Source organism: Ochotona curzoniae, unplaced genomic scaffold (genome assembly GCF_017591425.1).
Source record: "Ochotona curzoniae isolate NIBS_2020 unplaced genomic scaffold, NIBS_Ocur_1.0 contig_4612, whole genome shotgun sequence".
NCBI lineage: Eukaryota > Metazoa > Chordata > Mammalia > Lagomorpha > Ochotonidae > Ochotona > Ochotona curzoniae.
In genome coordinates this window covers 11,440,506-11,459,896 of record NW_024466343.1, presented here as the reverse complement: position 1 = coordinate 11,459,896, position 19,391 = coordinate 11,440,506, and the positions used below count along the sequence as shown (strand labels likewise).

The window sequence follows — 19,391 nt, the reverse complement described above, 5'->3', positions numbered from 1 at the left end:
TTCAACTTTAACCAACATGACCAAGTGCACTGACACAAAATGGTGATTTCCAGCTTAGTGCAAGTAATTCACAAAACCAGTAATCACTAGGAAAAAGTTTGATATGGTTTTTGAACTTTATGTAAAATATTTCTAAGACCATAAGTATTGCCACTCAGCTGTCTACAGGGATATTTACAATCCTCAAATAGTTAAAGTATGCTTTAGGGATTTCCATGAATGCTACAGAAAAATTAATTGTAAGATATCAGCTGCTTATGATGTCTAAATCTAAAGGTATAATTTCCAATCCTTCTTTTTCAAAACAATTTTTCAATTCCCTGCAAGGCTCCCAAGGTACTTTTAAGAACCTTTTGCCTCAGCAGATTCTGTGTTTAATTTCATGTGTACTGCATCGTTCACATGAAGCCAAATCCATTCTTTTCAGCACCAAGGATAAGCAGGCACATTATCTGAATTCTGTCACGTGTCCATGGTGGTAATGGAGCCATCTGCCTCAGGGCGGGTCGGGGTTGGGGCAGGACCCATGTGTTAAAGCCAACCAGCCATCATAAACAAAAGTGCACATGTGAGCTACTTGAAAAAATTCACATTTATTTACTGTCAAACCGTGTTAAACTTTACAGTGGATATTAGTGATGGGCTCATTATTAACAGGTTTACACAAAGGGATGAAAAGAAAAGCAGAATTTTTGCTGAAACAATTTACACTTCATTAGAACTTTATCATAAAATAAATTAATTACTAAATATAGGCAGAAGGAATATGGAAGAGTAATATTTGTTTTATTTTATTTTTTAAAAAAGAATAGGCACCTTTTGTTCACTAGAAAGTTTGTGAGAAGTGCCCCATGCCCTCTTTGCCCTCTGTTCCAGAATAAACAGTGGGTGACACACAACCTTTTCTAGATTTCACCACATTTGTGCAAGGCATAGCATGACTGGCTTCATAATTTTCTCCCCATAAAACACATTGTTTTGGCAATAAGAAATTTAAATGTAAGAAGGACTAGTCAAAGCAGAACACCGTATACAGTGGAAAGTAAGTGAAAATGGGTAGAACTTACCATGACAAAGTGTAAGGAAAAACATTTCATAACATGTGCAACCAAGAGCTTTTCACAATAGTTTCTTCAAACTCTTTAAAATTATTTTAATGACAATTATATTTCAGTTGGACACAAAGGTATTTATTTTACCCTAGCAATAGAACAAAATATAATTTCTTTAGCCATTTTTCATGAGAAGAGTTCATTGTACAGTTGAGGAAACGTATGAAATAAGGCCTGTGGCTTGATTGCTAGTGGTTAAACATGTTTTCAATCTTTGCCTTAATGTAAAAGATTTGCAGTGAACTGCAAACTGATGCAGAATATCTCTCCTGCTTTTCCAAGTCTTGTCAGGAACAATAAGGTACAGTAAATTTGTCCCACAGGATTTTAAAGCCTACGTCTTGTATATAATACAATGCAGGCCTACAAAAATGGTGCAGCCATATTTACAAATTTAGTTCGCAAACTGCTGCAGTAAAATGGCTGGGCAGTTTTGTTTTGCTTGTTTCACAATTTCTCTAAACAGCAGCAGAATCTTAAAATACCTGGTAGGCATCTCTTTTCTCTGTAACAAATAACTCATTTTAGTATACTCTGTGTATATACAAAGTTTTTGTCCGTTTTATAAAAATTCACAGAACTGCAAGGTTCAGTCACCTTTTTTACACTGAAGAACCACAGGTCCACAGAGCCGTGTGTCTGAGGGAGCTGCGTGAGGCCACTGGAGTCTGTCTTTGCTTAGTTAATACTTGACTGCGGCCTTGGCATTGCTTAGCTGTACTATTAAAGACTCGTCACCAGCTGCATCTGTCCTTCTCTAACATCTCCTTCTGGGATACACCCTTCTTTGTTAATGGGGATTATGTAACCATCGCTATTGCCTCTGCTGATCTGGTAGCACATTTGAAGCTGATGGCCAGCTCCTAGATTTGGCATGCTTTTATAGTAAATGTCCTCGTTCTCACTCCTCCGGGAGGGAGAGAGGTCTTCTTCCATGTCGGGGCTGCTCTCCTGGTAGGGGGAGTCTCTGAGATTGGGCATGCTCGTGTACAGAGAGTCCCTGTTGGGGGACTGCAGATGGTCCTCGGCCTCTGCGGTCAGCTGGGACACGTAGCTGTCAGTGCCCTCTGGCTTCATCTTCTTCTGGGGTTGGTAGAGGAGGGAGTGAGTCCGCTGAGGGATGAGTGGCGCCTCGAGTTCCTTGTGATGGAGCTCCAGTCCTGGGTTGTCACCATGCATCAGAGATGCGGCGTCTGCCACAATAGCGTCATCTTCACTGCTGCTGCCTCCGATCACAGGTTTGACAGGGAGGGCAAGCTCGAGGTTGTGAGTCTTGCTGCTGCCCCGTAAGTTGTTGTGTACTAATTCTGAAATGATCATTTTCTCAAAAGCAGTATCATTCAGATTTAGTCCACAGTCCACGACTTGCACACTGTCATTATAGTCCCCCTTGCGCAGTGAGTAGCTGTTGTTAAAATTACCATTTAGCGGTAGAGTATCCATGGCACTTGTATCCCTGGCATTGTTCAGTGAATGTCCTGAAACAGAAAACACCGAGTTACCGTTACTGCCTCAGCTCCTTGCTAAAGAAACTATATTTCTTTTGTACAAAACTGTTTAATGTCGTTCAGGACAAAGTTGTTTTTCAAAGCTAATACTTGGACATAGTGCCAGGCTCTCCCGTTCCCGCATTCCCAACTGGAAATAATTGTAACCCCTTAGGTAACAGGAAAAAGTGCTAAAACAAACAAAATGAATCATATGTTTTCCAGGGACGGAAAATGGCATACAGAATATTCCCTTATTTTGGGGAGACAGTAGTTATGAATTACTTTTTGGTCAAATCTCTGACATTCTTACAAACAAGACTTCACTCCATGCCCTTGCATAGTTAATGCAAAGCAATTCATTCGTGACATTTACATTTTAAAGTACAAGACTATGGTTTATAAAAAGAAAATTAACAGAATTTGTCCTAAACAACACTAAATTAAAACAGAATAAGCCACATACAAAACCAAAAGGCAAATGTACAACATAAACCCACGAAACTTGCAAGCAACTTTTTAAACAACATTCTAACATTTCCTTTGTCTGAAGATGGAGTGAAAAAAAGAATGGACAAATGGACAGATACAAAGAGCTCATGTTAAACAAAGACAGCCATCTCTCACACGGACAGGCCCAGGGCCCACAAGCACCAACCAACAACACGACAGACAGTGGGTGGGATGACTCACTTTGGACAACTCACATCATGTGTGTCTGCTCAGGCTATCTGGCCTAAGAGTAGCTGATATATAAAAGAAAGTAAAATGATTTATTGTAACATGATGAAGAATTTCTAAGCTTCTCAGCAACTTAGAGCAAGGGTTCAACAAATTAGATTGCCAGCAAAAGCAGCCTTTTTGTTTTTCACTGAGTATTTCTTATCGTTTTGATTAGTCTCTCTAATAGCAATGGCCCCAGGCGTGCCTGCAGCCCTGCAGTCGGCCTCAGTCACAGTGACAGCACGGAATGAACCAGCAGAGTCTACTGTACAAGACTGGCCCATTCAGGACATGGGCATGGAGGTCAAATGCAGAAATGTTAGAGATTTCTTAAGTATGGCTCACGGAAAATTAAACCAAGAATAAATAGTAACTATGGAATGGGAGAAGGGTGTCAGCCTTGGCTGGTATATTTTTTTTTCTAAAGAAATGAAAGACTGGGTAAGTCTGCTGAAGACAGGAAAAAAAGGTTTAGGACGGGAAAAAAAAACATGGCAACATGCTATATTTGATTTAGAAAACTTATTTTCTACAGACACAAACATGTAAACTAAGACATCACAGTGCTTCTCAAGCAAATGACAAAAAAAGAAAAAAAAAGTCTGAGAAAAAAAATTAAATGACCTGCACCATGGGACGTTAGGTTAGGTTATTCATTCTCAAAATCCTAGGGAAAAAAAAAACAAAACACTTGTCTATAGATAGGTCTGTTAAAAAAAAAAAAAGGAAAAAAGGAAATGAAATGATGTTATTGAAATGAAACTGACCACTGTGAGGCTGCTGCATTGTATGCAAGGCTTGGAGGAGTTTGGGAAAAACGAATTCTTGGGGAAAAAATAGGAACTTTCCTTTTGAGTTGCCACTCCTTTTAAATCTGCAGATATCCTAGAAAACATCATTGCTGTCTGAAAAGGAGATCTCTGCGCCATACAAACTGCATATGCGATAAATACCTGATCACTCTCGGGTTAATTAGCAGCACATGAGAAAACTGGACTATTATTTAGAAACTGATTCAATCTCTGGATGTGAAAAATTGACAATTCATCTTATATTACGCTCAATGTAAAACAAAGTGAAGTTATGGAGTACTTATAAGGCTTCACTTAGCTTGAATGGCACAATTTCCTAGCATTTTATATAAAGTCATATATGTGCCACGTTTGTTATTTCTGAGTTTAATCACTGGAAAATACTTGACATTTTAAGTTAAAGGATAACATGTTAGCATTTGGTCCCATCTCTTGAAACATTTTTTTGATCACAGCTTAATCAAAATGAGTATTGGATAGAATCCAAAAGGTGTTTCTAGGTTATCCTGCAGATTTAAGCCATCTTTTGACTGGTTTTGAAGAGGCATCTTTTCTGCTCAAGTTCAGGTAATTCACTTGAAGTCTTTCCATAGCCTGTAGCAAGATTACTGTGGGAATGCAGAAATGATAAGTCAATCATTAAGCATTTTGGCCGACAGTACTTCAGGTTTTATATAGCAAATTATTTCAGCATTGCATATACTTAGTAAGGCCAGCATTTGCTACAGACCTCGATTACCGAGCAAAAGCAGTACAGATGGGTGTACTGTTAGAATTTGGTAACTTTTTAGTTGCAAATTGTGAACCACTTGCCCGCTGAGTCTACTTCATGACTGCTAGTTATATTTTAATTGTGCCCGTTAAAAATCATGCTGAAAAAATTTACATTTGATAGGCAAAGTTAAGTTTTACTCCCATACTTGTCTCTCTGTAGGTTGCTAGAGGAGAGCATAAGGAAAGTAAGAAAACAAGAGAATGAAAAGAGAAGCTGCAGTTATGTTAAAGGAGTTTAAGAAAAAATAACCGGAAACAAAGTTTTATGTTTAATTTGGTAGCAAATATTAATAATAGACAAATTATATGCTAGCAGTAATTTTGTGACAGCATTTACCAAAATCTTAAAGCCTGTTACTATATGCTATTTTTTAAATACGCTATTAGAAAACATAGTAAACAGGATGGGTTAGTGACCATTTTGCCCCCACCCCCAATTAAAAACTATAAGCAAAAATTAATATTAACTTTATTCTCAAGTTTCTCAATAAAGAAGAATAACTACCATAAAGCTGCACTATACTATAGTTTGGTCATAATGAGAACGAGGGACAGTTTTCTCTACACCTAGGCATCCAGATTATCATTAGCTAATTCATTCCAAAAGCAAATTTCGCCAGCAAGCTTTAGAGTCAACTGAACAGTATATTATATAGATAGGATACCTCTAAATGATATAAATCTTGAAGATGGGCTCTCGGACCATGTGATGTCAGTCCTGTAATAATATATTAAGATTTATGCCACCTGTGTTAAAAACATGGATCATTACTGTAAATACTATCATGGCTGAGTTTTTACTATAATATAGTGCAGTTTTAGAAGCCTGGCATGGGAAATATCAAATTTCCTTTAACTGAGAATTAAAGAATGTAATAATAAATATATGACAATTTGACTCTTAGAAACTGGGTAAAGAACAGAGCTCTGTTTAGCCGCAGAGAAGGGAAGCTGTATTTGTGAGTATAAGCACACCTGGTGAGTTAAATGCAGGAGCTGAAGGGGCGTTACATACAACTGTTTCAGCGAGCAATGTGTTATAGGGGTTGTTAGTGCCGTGGGGTCGAAGAAGAGGGTTTGTTAGTAGGTAATTGCCAGTCATTCCTAAAGCAAAAAACAAAACAAAAAACAAAACAAACAAAAACAGAAAAACACATCAGTTCTCTCATATTAGTTTTACAATTGCAGTAAAGTTTTTTTTGTTGTTGTTGTTGTCATTTTGGTATTCATCGAGGGTAGTGGACCAGTTGGCAATAGAAAATGTGTTGAAATTTTCTGACGGTATTTGAACTACTAATTTGAAGGAGAAAGGGGAGAAGGAAGTTAAATTTCAGTAATTCACAGGTGCTTTGCAAGTCCCCCAAGTAAACACCTGCTAAGATGACATTTACTAATTTATACAGAATCACTGTTAAACAAAAATGGCAATTAAATGCATTGAGATCAACATTATATTTCAAGATGTTACTGCATAATATTAAAAACAATCATTGAAGCCCAGAAGAGGCTTCTCAAACTTTCAGAATTTACAGGTGTGGGATTATCCCTCATGAAAACATCTGTGTTAATATCAACTTTGAAACAAGCAAGAGAAAACACAACTTTCATGAACAGATAAAAAGTACGACACACTGCAAAAAGCTTCTTAGTAAATGCAAAAGCACACATGCCAAGGAAAAAACCTGCGTATAATAAAATATCAGACATTCACAAATTCTACAAAATAAGAATTTTTCATTCTGTAATCTTATTTGCCAGGTTTCAAAAGTGAATCACTGAGCAATTTATTTACCTTTTCATAGACATTTTTATAGAATTAGGTAAAATATCCAAGCCATGTAAACACACATTTCACTCATTCTAACTGACAAAGTACAAACCTTTCAATACTTAGCAATTTTGTTTGGCATTAGTAATGCAACAACTAAAAAAAGAGTTGAAAATTCAGTTTGATTTTTATGCTACACACACTCTGTTTTTATTATAAGATAGTTTATCACAACAATCTCGACAATCAAAGATGTCTTTAACATTTCGTCACAATTCTATTTTAGGCTATGTTATAAATCAGAACATCAAAACTGAAAATACTAGATCAACTACCTTTCCAAGACACACAATTATTTCAGACTAAATGGAAATTTTCTTGTGTACATGGACTCAGGCTCTTACCCTGTTCAATTGTTTTACTTCCCAGTAAAGGCTACATGAGAATTATATGAATTCATAAGATAACTTCAAAATTGTTATGACAAATAAAAACAATATGAAATATTATGGGGGACAGCACTGTGCTGGGCCAAGTAAAGCCATCACCTCGAGCACCAGCATTCCATCTAGGTGTTGTCTCATGGCCTGACCCTTTGCTAACGTCACCAGAAAACAGCGAAGATGGCCCAAGCACGAGGAGGCCCCCCACCATGTTGGAGACCTGGAATTAGTTCCCGACTCTAAGATTTGGACTGGCTCATGTGTAGCCATTGCAGCCATACGGGGCATGGATTAGTGGATGGAAGATCTCTACCTTTCCCTCGCTCTGTAAAACACCACCTTTCAAGCAAAACAAACAAATCAATAAATACATCTTTTAAAAAGTAAAAACTTTCCATCCATTTTAATTTCATTTGTGTACTATGTTTTTGGCATTTACTTTTTATTTTTGGAAAAAAAAGATTTTTAAAAACTAATTTTCATTACAAAATTGTTTTTGTGAATAGGTGGTTATTTTAGTTATTGTTAATGTTTTAAGAAGAAAGCGTTGATGAATGTCTTGGTTAGAAAGAATAATTAGTACTCAATGGGAAATCATTTCAATCAGCGGCAAAGTATATTTTTCAAGAATCACTCTCTTCCAGCCTTACTCTGTTCATGTGGAATTTAAAGTTTTTGTATTAAATGACTAAGTAACTGGAAGTTATATGTGTTTTTAATAAGTGATGCTACAAATGGACTCAACAGGTTTAGGAAGCTGTGATGTAAACCCTTCAGAGACAAGTTCAGCATTTTCTCTAGAATGGTTACTTGTAAATTGGAAAAAAAATGACACGATTTCTACTGTAAACTCAAATTTTCCTAAAAACTGACCTTGATTAAGTGTTGAAGTGCTATTGATGTCACCTGAGATAAAAGAAGATTCAGACTGTTTTCTCACAGTGTCATTCCACATCCTTCTTATACGACTCTATCAATATAAAATAGCAAGACAGATAGGTTACGTTAGTTTCCCCCAGGCTTACCTTCGTTAAAAACACCAAGATTTACCCGGAGCCACTTGTGTAGTATTATCTGTTGGCCTCTTACTGGACGTTTGTTGTTCCTGGTCTACAACTAGGGAAGTTTACACTGCCTTGTTGCTTCGTAAGGAGTATTTAATCTTTAACTATCAAACACATGTCATTTTTTTGCCTTTTTTTTTTTTTAAACAGTGAGGGTAACTGATTACTCAATAAATGTTTACTGTGTGTTCACCATGAGTCTCTGTTCTATTACCTTGGGATATACAAAAGAATGATCTCATTGTTTTAAAAAAAACTCTCCTCAAAAAATTTCATTTAAATATTAAATGTGGAGAAATAGTCAAGAAGTTAAAACTACTAAAAACAAGTATTTACTATCTAGTTCACTAGTGTGAGGAAACAATGAGTGCATATGCAGAGAACATGTCTCAGTAGGTTTTCTATAAATAAGCTTAATTAAGGATGCTGTCAAGGTCTTTGTTACCTGTGTGCCAGAGGAATAGCGAGCACTGGTTCTGGTGGTTGACGCTTTCACTGAACTGTGGGGGCTCTCGGTTGGGAGGCCACCACAGCAATACGAGTGTCTGAAGCACTTGCCATATTCTTTTCGCACCTGCATTGAATAATCATGAGACCAAGGGATTAATATGAATATACTTGCTTCTGTTCCATTCCTTCCCTCCCTAATTAAATGAACAGTGAAGACAACCGAGAAGAATTAAAGTTCCACTAAGACTTACTCATGGAGAAAACAAATTGAACTTGCAAAATCGAGTTCAATTGAAATTCCTGAAATATTAATAAAAAAAGTTGGTACACTAGACTGGCTAGTAGTACCTGGAAAAGAATGTAACACAGGAAATCTTTCTATCCTGTTATTACAAAATTGCTAGCAATTCATTAAAAATATTATCTTTAAAGCTGTATTAGTATGTGAAGTCTACATACCTGCTTACTCCAATTCTGTTTTGAACTTAAACAACAAACACACAAAAACAACCAAAAAAAAAACCCTTTCTCTTGTTTAACTACATTTAACCACTCCATAATGCAGTCATTTCGGTTTTATATGTTATACACCCTCTAGCTAGATTCATACACAAACCTCTTTAACAGGACTGCATAGTTTTGAGGGCAACCTCTTTATAAGAACAAGACTACTTTGGCACATGAATAGAGAAAAAGAAGTGCTTTGATACTTTTGCCAATAATTAGGATGGAATATTTTCTTTTTTCCTACATATCTAGCTTTAACATTTAGTATAGTAACTAAAATGTCTGCTCTCTTCATTAACACACAAGGGAACTATTTATGCAATTTCCATTCACATTAATGAGCTACCCATGTAATTTCCCTTTTCCCCTGAAGCTTGGATATATGAAGAGATAGAGAAGTTGCTAGGTCTACAAGTTTAAATCCTAAAATGCAAAGTCTGAACAATGGCTTAATACAGGCTCCAGCTAGAGCTGGTGCAGGACCAGGAGGGGCAGAGGGTGCTGGCTCTGACACACAGCTACACTGGCACATAACCATGTCTCACTGTGAACTGCAGCCAGGCTCAAATAGTAGGGCTGTGTATGAAAATATTTTTAGTAGGGTATAAAAAACACACAAAGGACTTTACTTTGTCCTGCCCTCACAATTGCATGCTTAGCATTTGCCTAAAGCACACGAACTTCACATTTGATACAAAATCAGAAAATTAACGTCACTAGGTGGCTTTTTAAATCTAAGTGCACCTGTATTTTCATTTGCTAGCTTTATTTAATTATACCTATTAGACCAGTAACAGTGGGGATGAGATTTCAAGCATTATCTTGACATTAAATATACTCACTGAAGTACAAAGAATCATAATTTTAAATGAACCATTTTATATCCTATGTTTAAGAATCTATCCTGGGGCCCAGTGTGGTGGCCTAAGTGGCTAAAGTCCTCACTTTGATTACACTGGGGTCCCATATGGGTACCAGTTCGAATCCTGGAAGCCCCGCTTCCCATCTAGCTCCCTGCTTGTGGCCTGGAAAGCAGTTGAGGACGGCCCAAAGCCTTGGGACCCTGCACCTGCGTGGGAGACCTAAAGGAAGTTCCTGGCTCCTGGCTTCGGGTTGGCACAGCAATGACCATTGCTTTCACTTGGGGAGTGAATCATCAGACGGACGATTTTGCTATCTCTCCTCTTCTCTGTATAGATCAGACTTTGCAATCAAAATACATAAATCTTTTTTCTAAAAAAAAGAATATCCTGAAAGCACTCAAAAACATATTACCCAGGACTAAACAGAACATATTCAAAATGAGTGTAAAATACTTAAAAAAATGTAATTATCAATTTAATCAATTTTAAAGCATGGTAAAATCTCTTTATTCAATTAATACCCTAAACTGTAAGGAAATAATGACTACTTCACCAATTTCTGCTGAGTTTATGATTAATGTTTGGTACAATGGCACAGAAATTATTAATCTCTGATCAAATGCTTGTATGCAGAATGCCCATCTATGTAGGAAATATATAACCACTAAAGTAGTTGCTATAATTATCCTTGAACATGTTTAGAAAGTTAAAGTTCAGATACCTCACAAAAAATTTCTACACATTTAATGGCTACTAACTGTTCTGAAATGCTGTATAACCAAGACAATGGCAATCAAAATAGTATTTTATCCAAATAATACCCTCGGGTGTTGGTTTTGCCTAATGCCTATATTGCTGTGAATGTACATTATCTATCAGTATTGCATTTTCCCCTGTCATTATCTCAAAATTATAGCTTATTCAAAACTGATGGAAGTAACAACACTATCATCTTGTCAGGACTGAAAACATAATAGTTTTCACTTTCACAATTCTATTTCTATGTTCAATTTAGTGACCAACTAGTAATAACAGAATAAAAAGACTACATTAGATATGCAGTCAGGGAAAGGATATCTTGTGAAAGGCATGGGAATTTTCAACTTAAATTCCAGCTAAGTGATTCTGTTAGGCTTTTGTCTTGCTACAGATTCAAGTTCTCCATCTTCAAAATTAAATTTTGAAGCATTTTAGCTGACTTCATGTAAAACAAAATCAGGACAAAAATAGTAAGACTAAATTAATTCCTCTTTAAATCTTTCAAAATTACTAAAAATCAATGTTGATTCTTATATGTGGTATTTTTACAATTAAAATCACTTAATATTTTATTCAGTTTTATTTTGCATCATTGTCTTACCTTTTAGTAAACAAAGAATTTAACCTTACATATCCTTTGCATGAAGCATTTTCCAGAACCTATCAGCAAAAAAAATTTTACCATTGTATCCAGCTTGTAACATCTCCAGAGTCAAAGGATGAGTGATAATGGCATGCTTACACTAATGGTGTCTACAGTGCTGTCACCATTTGTTTATAGCTTAAAATATGTTAATATACCAGTTGTAGCTTAAACTTTTATTATTTTCACATCAAAGTTCAAATAAACGGAGCTCCTCCATGTTTGCATTCACTTACTTTCTTTTGGAGAGCACAGTGAAAGATGAAAATGAACACTCCCTGGAAAGCATTAAAGATCGTGAAGAGATATGCCATCACAATGGTCTCCTCATTAATAAAAAGCAACCCAAATGACCAGGTTAGGCCAAGAAGACACAGAAGAGCGAAAGCGCCAAGCACCCAAGACCTGAAAAGACAAAGTGAATTTTTGTAACAGGTTCAATGAGGGAGATACACCCATTATGCTTATATTTTAACATATCAGTAGTAGAAGTTGACTTTCTCTATGTTCACATTCAAATTCAACAGCATTATGGCTTTAACCTTTCACTGATTAAGAAAGAACAATTGCATTTAGTACTGCAGTCTCCAGTGAAAACAGCAACAGCAGGTCTGACCTTTCCTTACATCAGAATGAACAAGGTACCAACACTAAATTAAAATGCAAAGTATAAAATATCCCCCATAACTTTATTGTCTTTATATTCATTTGGGTAAGAAAAATTAAGTAGTCCTTAATTAGTTTACTTCTATATTTTTATTCCTGTGGTGCACTCATGACACAAAATAATGTGACACATACAGAAAGGTTAAATGGCAGATAATCACTTAACACCTCAACTTCAGATTCTAAGAGACTAGTCTCAGGTGAGCCTAAGGTTATATAACTAAAGTATGAAGAAGCCTTGCTGAAATGGGACAAAACATGAAAACAACTTCAAAATAAAATAATTCTGGAGAGATTTCATCATGAACAGCTTAAGAAAAAAAGAACTGTAGAAAATAGGACGGAATGAGAGGGGTTTAAAGTCAGTGCATTCCATGTCTAACTAATGATCTTACTTGATAAATGGCTTATTATCTTCATAGCTAGAAAGCATTATAAGCAGAAAAGAGAAACAAAATTATTAGACAGAATTAAAATAGAAAGTAATAAGAAAGCATTTATATATTTTATAAATTAGTCAAAATTAAGAACGTCAAAATGCAGAGGCAAGCAATTAAAAAATAAAGGCATATTATAGTTTTAAAATATCACAGCAAACCAGATATCCCAAAATAATTATAAAAATTAAAGGCAATTAATGACATTGACGGATTTATAAAAAATATAAATCATGCCATAAATTTGTTAATGTAGGGTTCTGCCTTACCCAGGTAAGTCCGTATTATAGTAGCCATCACAAACACGGTAATTACTGGTGTGGATGAGAAGACAGAAAGAGGAAAAGGAAGAAAAGAGAGAGATGCTAAAGATTATCTCTCTCTCTCTCTCACCATGCAACATGCAATGAAGCTGGCACTAACCTATCTAAAACATCTAATTTAAAAAATTATCGTTACTCTAGATCTGCCATTTGTTACATTAAAAATAGTACTATTTTTGCAATTTCATTAACTTGAATACTTCTTCAAATTTTAAACTAAGACTCACATTTGTAAAATACTCTATAAATGTTTCCTTAAGATGACTTAATGAACCAACAGCTATCAATTTTTGGTTAATGAGATAGCCTTTTTTTCTCATGGATGGAATATTGCAGTTCTTACTCAACATTTGAGAAAAAGTAAACATTTGTTTAATTAGTGTGAAAACAACAGATAATCTTCAAGTTAACGACAGTAATAGAGTCAATAGAGGATTAGAAGTAGAAAATGCTTACAATCCTTAAATCAAAAAGTCATTTAACAAAGCAAACTTAATGTAATCACATCAGACATGCAAACAAGGAAACATCATTTATTTTGAACTATATTTAAGTTAAAATAAAAATTGCTACAGTGAAATGGAATTTCCATGAAGTCACTGAAACAATTTCTTTGCTCTAGATCCAGGCAGAAATCATTTTTTAGTTTTGGACCAGGGTCTATGATGATAAGAGTGAGCTTCAATTTCAGTCAGTTCAAATCTCATTCTTAATAGTTTTTACAGTTGGCAGAAGGCAGAAATCCCTGTGTTCCCAGTGGAGAGTCTCTTTTACTTAGCTTATCAGTGTCAACACTAAAATACAAATACTTACTTAATGTTTTCCAACCTGCTAGAATCTGGTTTCAAGGTATTTGAATGCTTCACCATTTTGCACAAAGTGATCACCAGGAAGATGATATTTAGCTGTTATAACAAATAAACAAAGAATTAGGTGGCTTTAAACCAAGTAAAAAGTATATTTTTGTAAAAAATTTTAATGAGTTAATGATTTTAAAAGTCAGTTGATGCAAGCAGAGTTTGATTCAATTTTAGTTTAATGATGTAAACATCAAGTTGAGTCCATATAAAAATACTCTGGCTATGCAGGATCAATTCTTTAATAGATCATTTGACATGAAACTGCAACCTCATTAAGTCAGTATCATGTGGTAATTATTAAATAAATTAGAACACCTAAATTAGTTTTCTTAGCTAGATGTCCTCCAGGGCCTAAAAGCCATCTGATAGAAACACTTAAGTGAATTACTTAGAAAGGGGCATTTATACCATGCAACCTCTCAAGGAAGAATTACTTGGTTTAAAACTATGAGAGATTTGGTTACTTTTGACTCATCAAATGAAGACAGAAAACTTGGCAAAATCAACTTACAAGAAAATTGAGAAGATCAAACGAAAGTAAAATGTTTAATATGCATATAACTAGGCACATTCAAACAGACACATAGAAATACATATGTATATCCACTACTGCTAAAAGTCATCAGCACTTTAACACCCACATTGTACGGAAGGAGGTAGTTGCTGACTAAATGCTATTTTAGGTCCTTCTAAACATTCAGCCGTGAAAAGAATTTTGCTGCAAACAAAAACAAACTGGGAAAGATGGAATCTGGCACAAACTGTTACTGGTCTGGGGTTCCAAGAGGTCAACATAAGTAACATCAGAACACCTTGTCTTGACCGCATCTACTTCCTCTCACACCTGGCAGAATGCTGGGGCCTGGGGAGCAGTTCTATTTTCATGCTCTAAATACAGAACTAAGCTACACTGTTCCTGGATTTGGGATACTGTATTTCTTTGGGATTATTGCACTAAAAAAAAAAAAATATTGGTATTTTGTGAGATCTGCATGACTCAGAACACCAGACAAAGTGACAAGTTCAGGAAAGGATCTATTTTTTTTGCCATTATATGTAAGGACGAATTTAATTTCTTGGAGGCAGATAATCAATATAGCTATGTTACAGTAAAAGGATCAATACCACATGACAGAAGGACATTGTTTTATTTATTCATCTCTACTTCAGATTTAATAATTACAAAAACTAAACAGAAATAAATGTTCCAAGACCTTCCCAATGATGAGTTTTAGCAACAGCTTTAATCTATGTTCTGCATCATTTTGTGTACTATGACTTATTTTTCAAATTTTACTATTATTTATGTATTAAGTTCCCCTCAAGGGACAAAATGAGATCAATGATCCTAACTTGTACATGTTGGCAGATAGCATTCTGTCTTTCATATTAATTGTGTGGAGACAAAAGCAGCTATGATTTGAAACATATTTAAAAATTTGTAAAAATCCTCATCTACAGAAAAACAAAATTAAGCTGTAGAAACATTTTCTGGCTTTATCTTCTGAAGATCATTCTACGTGGTCATGACATTAACAGCATTTCCAGAATTTTACAATGATGCAAGGGCTCTTTGAAGACCTTGTGCAGAATGTGTACCATAAAAATGATCATAGACTTCAAAATCTTTTTGCACCAAAAAAAGCTTTTACACAGAGACCCACACATTTAATCTGAAGGGCAAAGGTAACACATTTACAAATAGGGATAGAGGGGAAGAAATCTTTTCTAGTGGTTTCCTCCTCATAATAAGAGGAGCTGGGGTAGCACAAGGCCAGAGATCAGGAGCAGGTGCTACAAACAGGTCTCCTCTGCAGGCGACGCAGGCCCAGGTGGTGGAACCAGTACAGTTATCTTGCAGAATGCACATACCAGGCAGTTGGAGAAACACACCAGGGCCTTGAACCCATGCGCTCTGACAGGTGGGGACGATATCCCAGTCAGATTTCTAACCACAAACCTCATCTAATTAATTCCATTATCCAGGAACATTTTGAAGTCCTCCATGTTTCATTCAAAAAAAAAAAGTACCAACCTCCTTGTTGCACAGAGGTATACTTATTGCATTCTGAGTAAGAAAGACACCATTTTTATCTATTTGAGAAATTAGAGAGATTAACAATTTCCTAAAGGCCATAGGGCCATAATTCAGGGTTCACTGCTTTCCAAATATCAGTTATTGCATCATCATCTCCTCAGACATAACACTACTGGAAGCACATTTCAGAACAGTAAAAATTAAGTATTCAAAATGTATCAAGTTATGAAAAAGTAACTAATAATAATGTAAAAAATGATTATTTAAAGTATGATGGTCTAAGAAGAAAAGTGCAATTATTTTGGTAGGGTAGACCATATTTTTCAATGAATACAATCAGAGGAAGAAGAAATAATTTAGGGATGAAAATACTGGAGTAAGTGCTGTGACATAGGATGGTAAGTTACCACCTACATGGGGTGGCACACCACACAGCTGTCAGTTCATGCCTTAGCTGATTCACTTCTGATCCAGCTCCCTGTTACTGGCCTGGGGATGCAGCAGAAGACACATCAAATGTCTGGGCCCTTCACCCATGTGGAAACCTGGGGGAAGTCCCTAGTTTCAGACTTTAAACTGGTCCATCCCCAGCCACTGGCCACTGTGGCCACTTGGAGAGCAAACTAGTAGATGGAAGAACTCTTTGTTTCATCCTCTCTGTTACTTTTTCAGGAAAAAAAAGTCCTTAATCGAATGTAAATACTTTCTGCTAAAAATAAATTTTACCTACAGAAAATGTAATAAAAACCTAAATATGATAGACTTTTTCTACTTGACTAAGCTGAATGTGCCATAGAAAATATATTTTCTATTTTTGCCTATGCCTACAATGCCATGATACACTTAAATAGCAAAAATGTTAAACTTGGGACTATTACTAAAGGGTTTTACTATTGCAACATGGCGGAAAATGCTGGAAGAGGAAGAGCGGAAGGGAGGAAAGGAAGGAGAAAGTGGAAATCCCTATAGCTACAAAGCTATATCATGAAAACCAATAATAGAAAACATATTATCTCAGTTAATCCTTTAAAACATTTATGATGCCAATTTTTACCTTATACTCTTGAGTGAATGAAGGGAAGGTTCCTCTGCACTGTATACTAAATGGCTCTTCATTTTAGTGCAAAAAAATCTTTATTTCCTTTTTTTTTTCATAATATACTTTGCCCACAAACCTTTTCAAGATTCCCTCTGTGTTTAATGTTCTTTTTGGTTAGAAATAAAACACATTCATAATTTTGGAAAATGTAGACCATTACAGGGAAAGAAAATAACCTACAGTCTCACTTTCAGAGGAGGCAAACTCATTTTTCAAATTACTGTGCTGTCTTGCCAACGATGACTTAGGTACTATGTCAGGGCTCACATGCAACAGGCTCAGGTCTAGTTCTTTAGACCAGTCTTTCCACGTAACATTAACCAATTCATTCTGAGTGAAAAAATTAAGAGTCTTCCTCCCAAAATATATACTAATTCTATATTAAAAAGGTTCTATTTCTATAGAGTAACCTAATTTAAAAATCACTTAGATGATAAATGAATTAAAAACATCTAATAAATTAATATATAAAATACTGCCTTAAAAAAAAGTCCTGGGACTGGCATGATGACTTCAATAGGCTAATTCTTTGCCTGCAATGTCAGCATCCTGTATGGGCACTGGGATGCAGCTCCCTGCTTATGGACTGGGAAGGCAGCAGAGGATGGTCCAAGTCCTTGGGATTTTGTACCCGCGTGGGAGACTTGGAAGAAGCTCTTGGCTCCTGCTTTAGGATTGGCTCAGTTCTAGCCATTGTGGCCATTTGGAGAGTAAATCAGTGGATAGAAGATCTTGTGTCTCTCGTTCACTACAAGTCTGCCTTTCAAAACGGAAAAATATATAAATCTTAAGAAATTCTGACTAATTCAATAGTGATACTGTTCAATTGTCTTTCACCTGAGGAATTGCCATAATTAACTGTACTTCCGTAATTCCTTGGTGAGACATTAGTATTCCACGAGCAGCAACTGATGGAAAACACCCACACACCTACTTGTCCAGGTTTATTCTTAATCATCACCTTAATTCAGTTATACTCTCATATAGTTAATCACAATAAAATTCTAATATAAAGATAAGAAAATTTAAAGCAGTTCTAAATATATGTAAAACTAGTTTTTCCAAAGAAACTTAGTCTCTTCAAAAGCAACTAAAAATATTAGAAAAATACTTGAAGAGCCCCACAAAGATTTTTGCATGCAACATGATTTTACAAGTTTCTGTGGCTTTTCCAATTTAGACTGAATATTAAAATGATAGCAAATCCACAGAATGTCAAGAAGTTTATAGTAAATCCAATACGCAATTAGCCTCTGGAATATGACTTAAAGGCATACAAATAAAGAGGCAATGAAACATTTAACAGGACAAAATACCATCGTTTAAAGTAGTAATGGAGATAAGAGCATGTAAGACATACTGTGAATGATAATTAGGTCAAAAAGGTGTGAAACACAGGATTTTCACCTTACTCATTGTTAAAAATTTTCACTAACATTTACTAATTTTGTTACAGAAATTTAAAAAATCTGTGTATGTTATTAACTGAATAATTTAAAATGCCAGAAGCAGTATCTATGGCAGTGTACTATTCTGATATTACAGAGACCGCACACTGAAAAACAAATTTTTTTTAAAAAGTAGTCTTATGGTTCTATTTCTCATATGCTTAAAGTTTTTAATATTAAATCTTGGCTTCAAAGAATATATGCAGTTCTTAGTATTTAGAGGGCGGGTTCAGATCCTCTGATTTTAAAAATCTGATATTTTGTAGGGTAAAACACATTTTAATGGATTCCTTCTCTGTTCTTCCTTGTGCTCTTAAAACACAGGCGTCAGAATCAGAATAAGAAACAGTGAGAAGTAAAAACATCCCTGTTCAAATCCATGACCAAAATTCAGTCACTTTAAGACAAAAGGGTTAGTTTCAAACAAACTACTGGCTGCAAATCTATTTTTTCTTTGCTTTCTTCTCTTGGCATAAATGGCTCCAGAAATATACTTCTGTTTTAGTTTTTAATTCCTGATTTAAACTAAGTGATGCTTTTCCCTCTGTTACTTTTACTTCTTCCAGTGTCAGCCTTTGGCATATATCTTAAAATAAAAGTACTCGCAATCATCTAACACAGAATTGACTCAATTTCTTGATTGGAACAGAGCCAATCAAGGAGATGGCCAGTTCAGCCACTTTTTGCTCCTCTTGTTTCTTCCAACGTAAACACTATTTGGGGACAGATTGGAAGGCTCCATGTATCAGTGACAAAGAAAAAAGGGCAGAGCTGCAGCCTTATTCTACAGATTTCCCTAAGGCTGGTCCTCACAGATGCCACTAACTGGTGAGCATCCACATGTTGTCACAACTGTGTGACTAACTTTATAGATGAAGAATTGCATTCCAGACTGAATGAGATTTTTAACTCCATTCCCTGTCTATGTGTGCATAGTGGTAAACAGATAGATGGGTATCCCTTACCGGAACTCTGTGTGAAAGTGCCAGAGCAAATTCAGAAGAAAAGAATATCTGCTACTCAGCCAAGACAAACTCTAAACTGAAACTTTTCCTGCTGACAAGTACTTCTTTGTACCTGTCCCCACAGGATATCTTTTAAAAATATCTTAAAAT

General features: G+C 35.6%; 1 protein-coding gene across 16 annotated transcripts in view; it reads right to left on the bottom strand.

Moving 5' to 3' along the window:
• Positions 1-580: 580 nt before the first annotated feature.
• Positions 581-19,391, bottom strand: part of ADGRL2 (adhesion G protein-coupled receptor L2) — a 183,343-nt gene continuing 164,532 nt past the window's right edge. For 4 of the 16 annotated variants that reach the window (XM_040987340.1, XM_040987337.1, XM_040987339.1 and 1 more), the window contains 5 exons: positions 13,645-13,736; positions 11,642-11,810; positions 8,629-8,757; positions 7,993-8,089; positions 581-2,590 (listed from right to left, as the gene is read on the bottom strand). In XM_040987340.1, coding sequence (XP_040843274.1) covers positions 1,836-2,590; positions 7,993-8,089; positions 8,629-8,757; positions 11,642-11,810; positions 13,645-13,736 — 1,242 coding nt within the window. In that variant the 3' untranslated portion in view covers positions 581-1,835. Of the gene's footprint in view, positions 2,591-3,307; positions 3,346-5,054; positions 5,073-5,573; positions 5,656-5,883; positions 6,013-7,992; positions 8,090-8,628; positions 8,758-11,641; positions 11,811-12,466; positions 12,494-12,777; positions 12,823-13,644; positions 13,737-19,391 lie in introns of those variants that run through there. The other 12 variants (XM_040987335.1, XM_040987344.1, XM_040987343.1 and 9 more) reach the window with 8 other exon arrangements.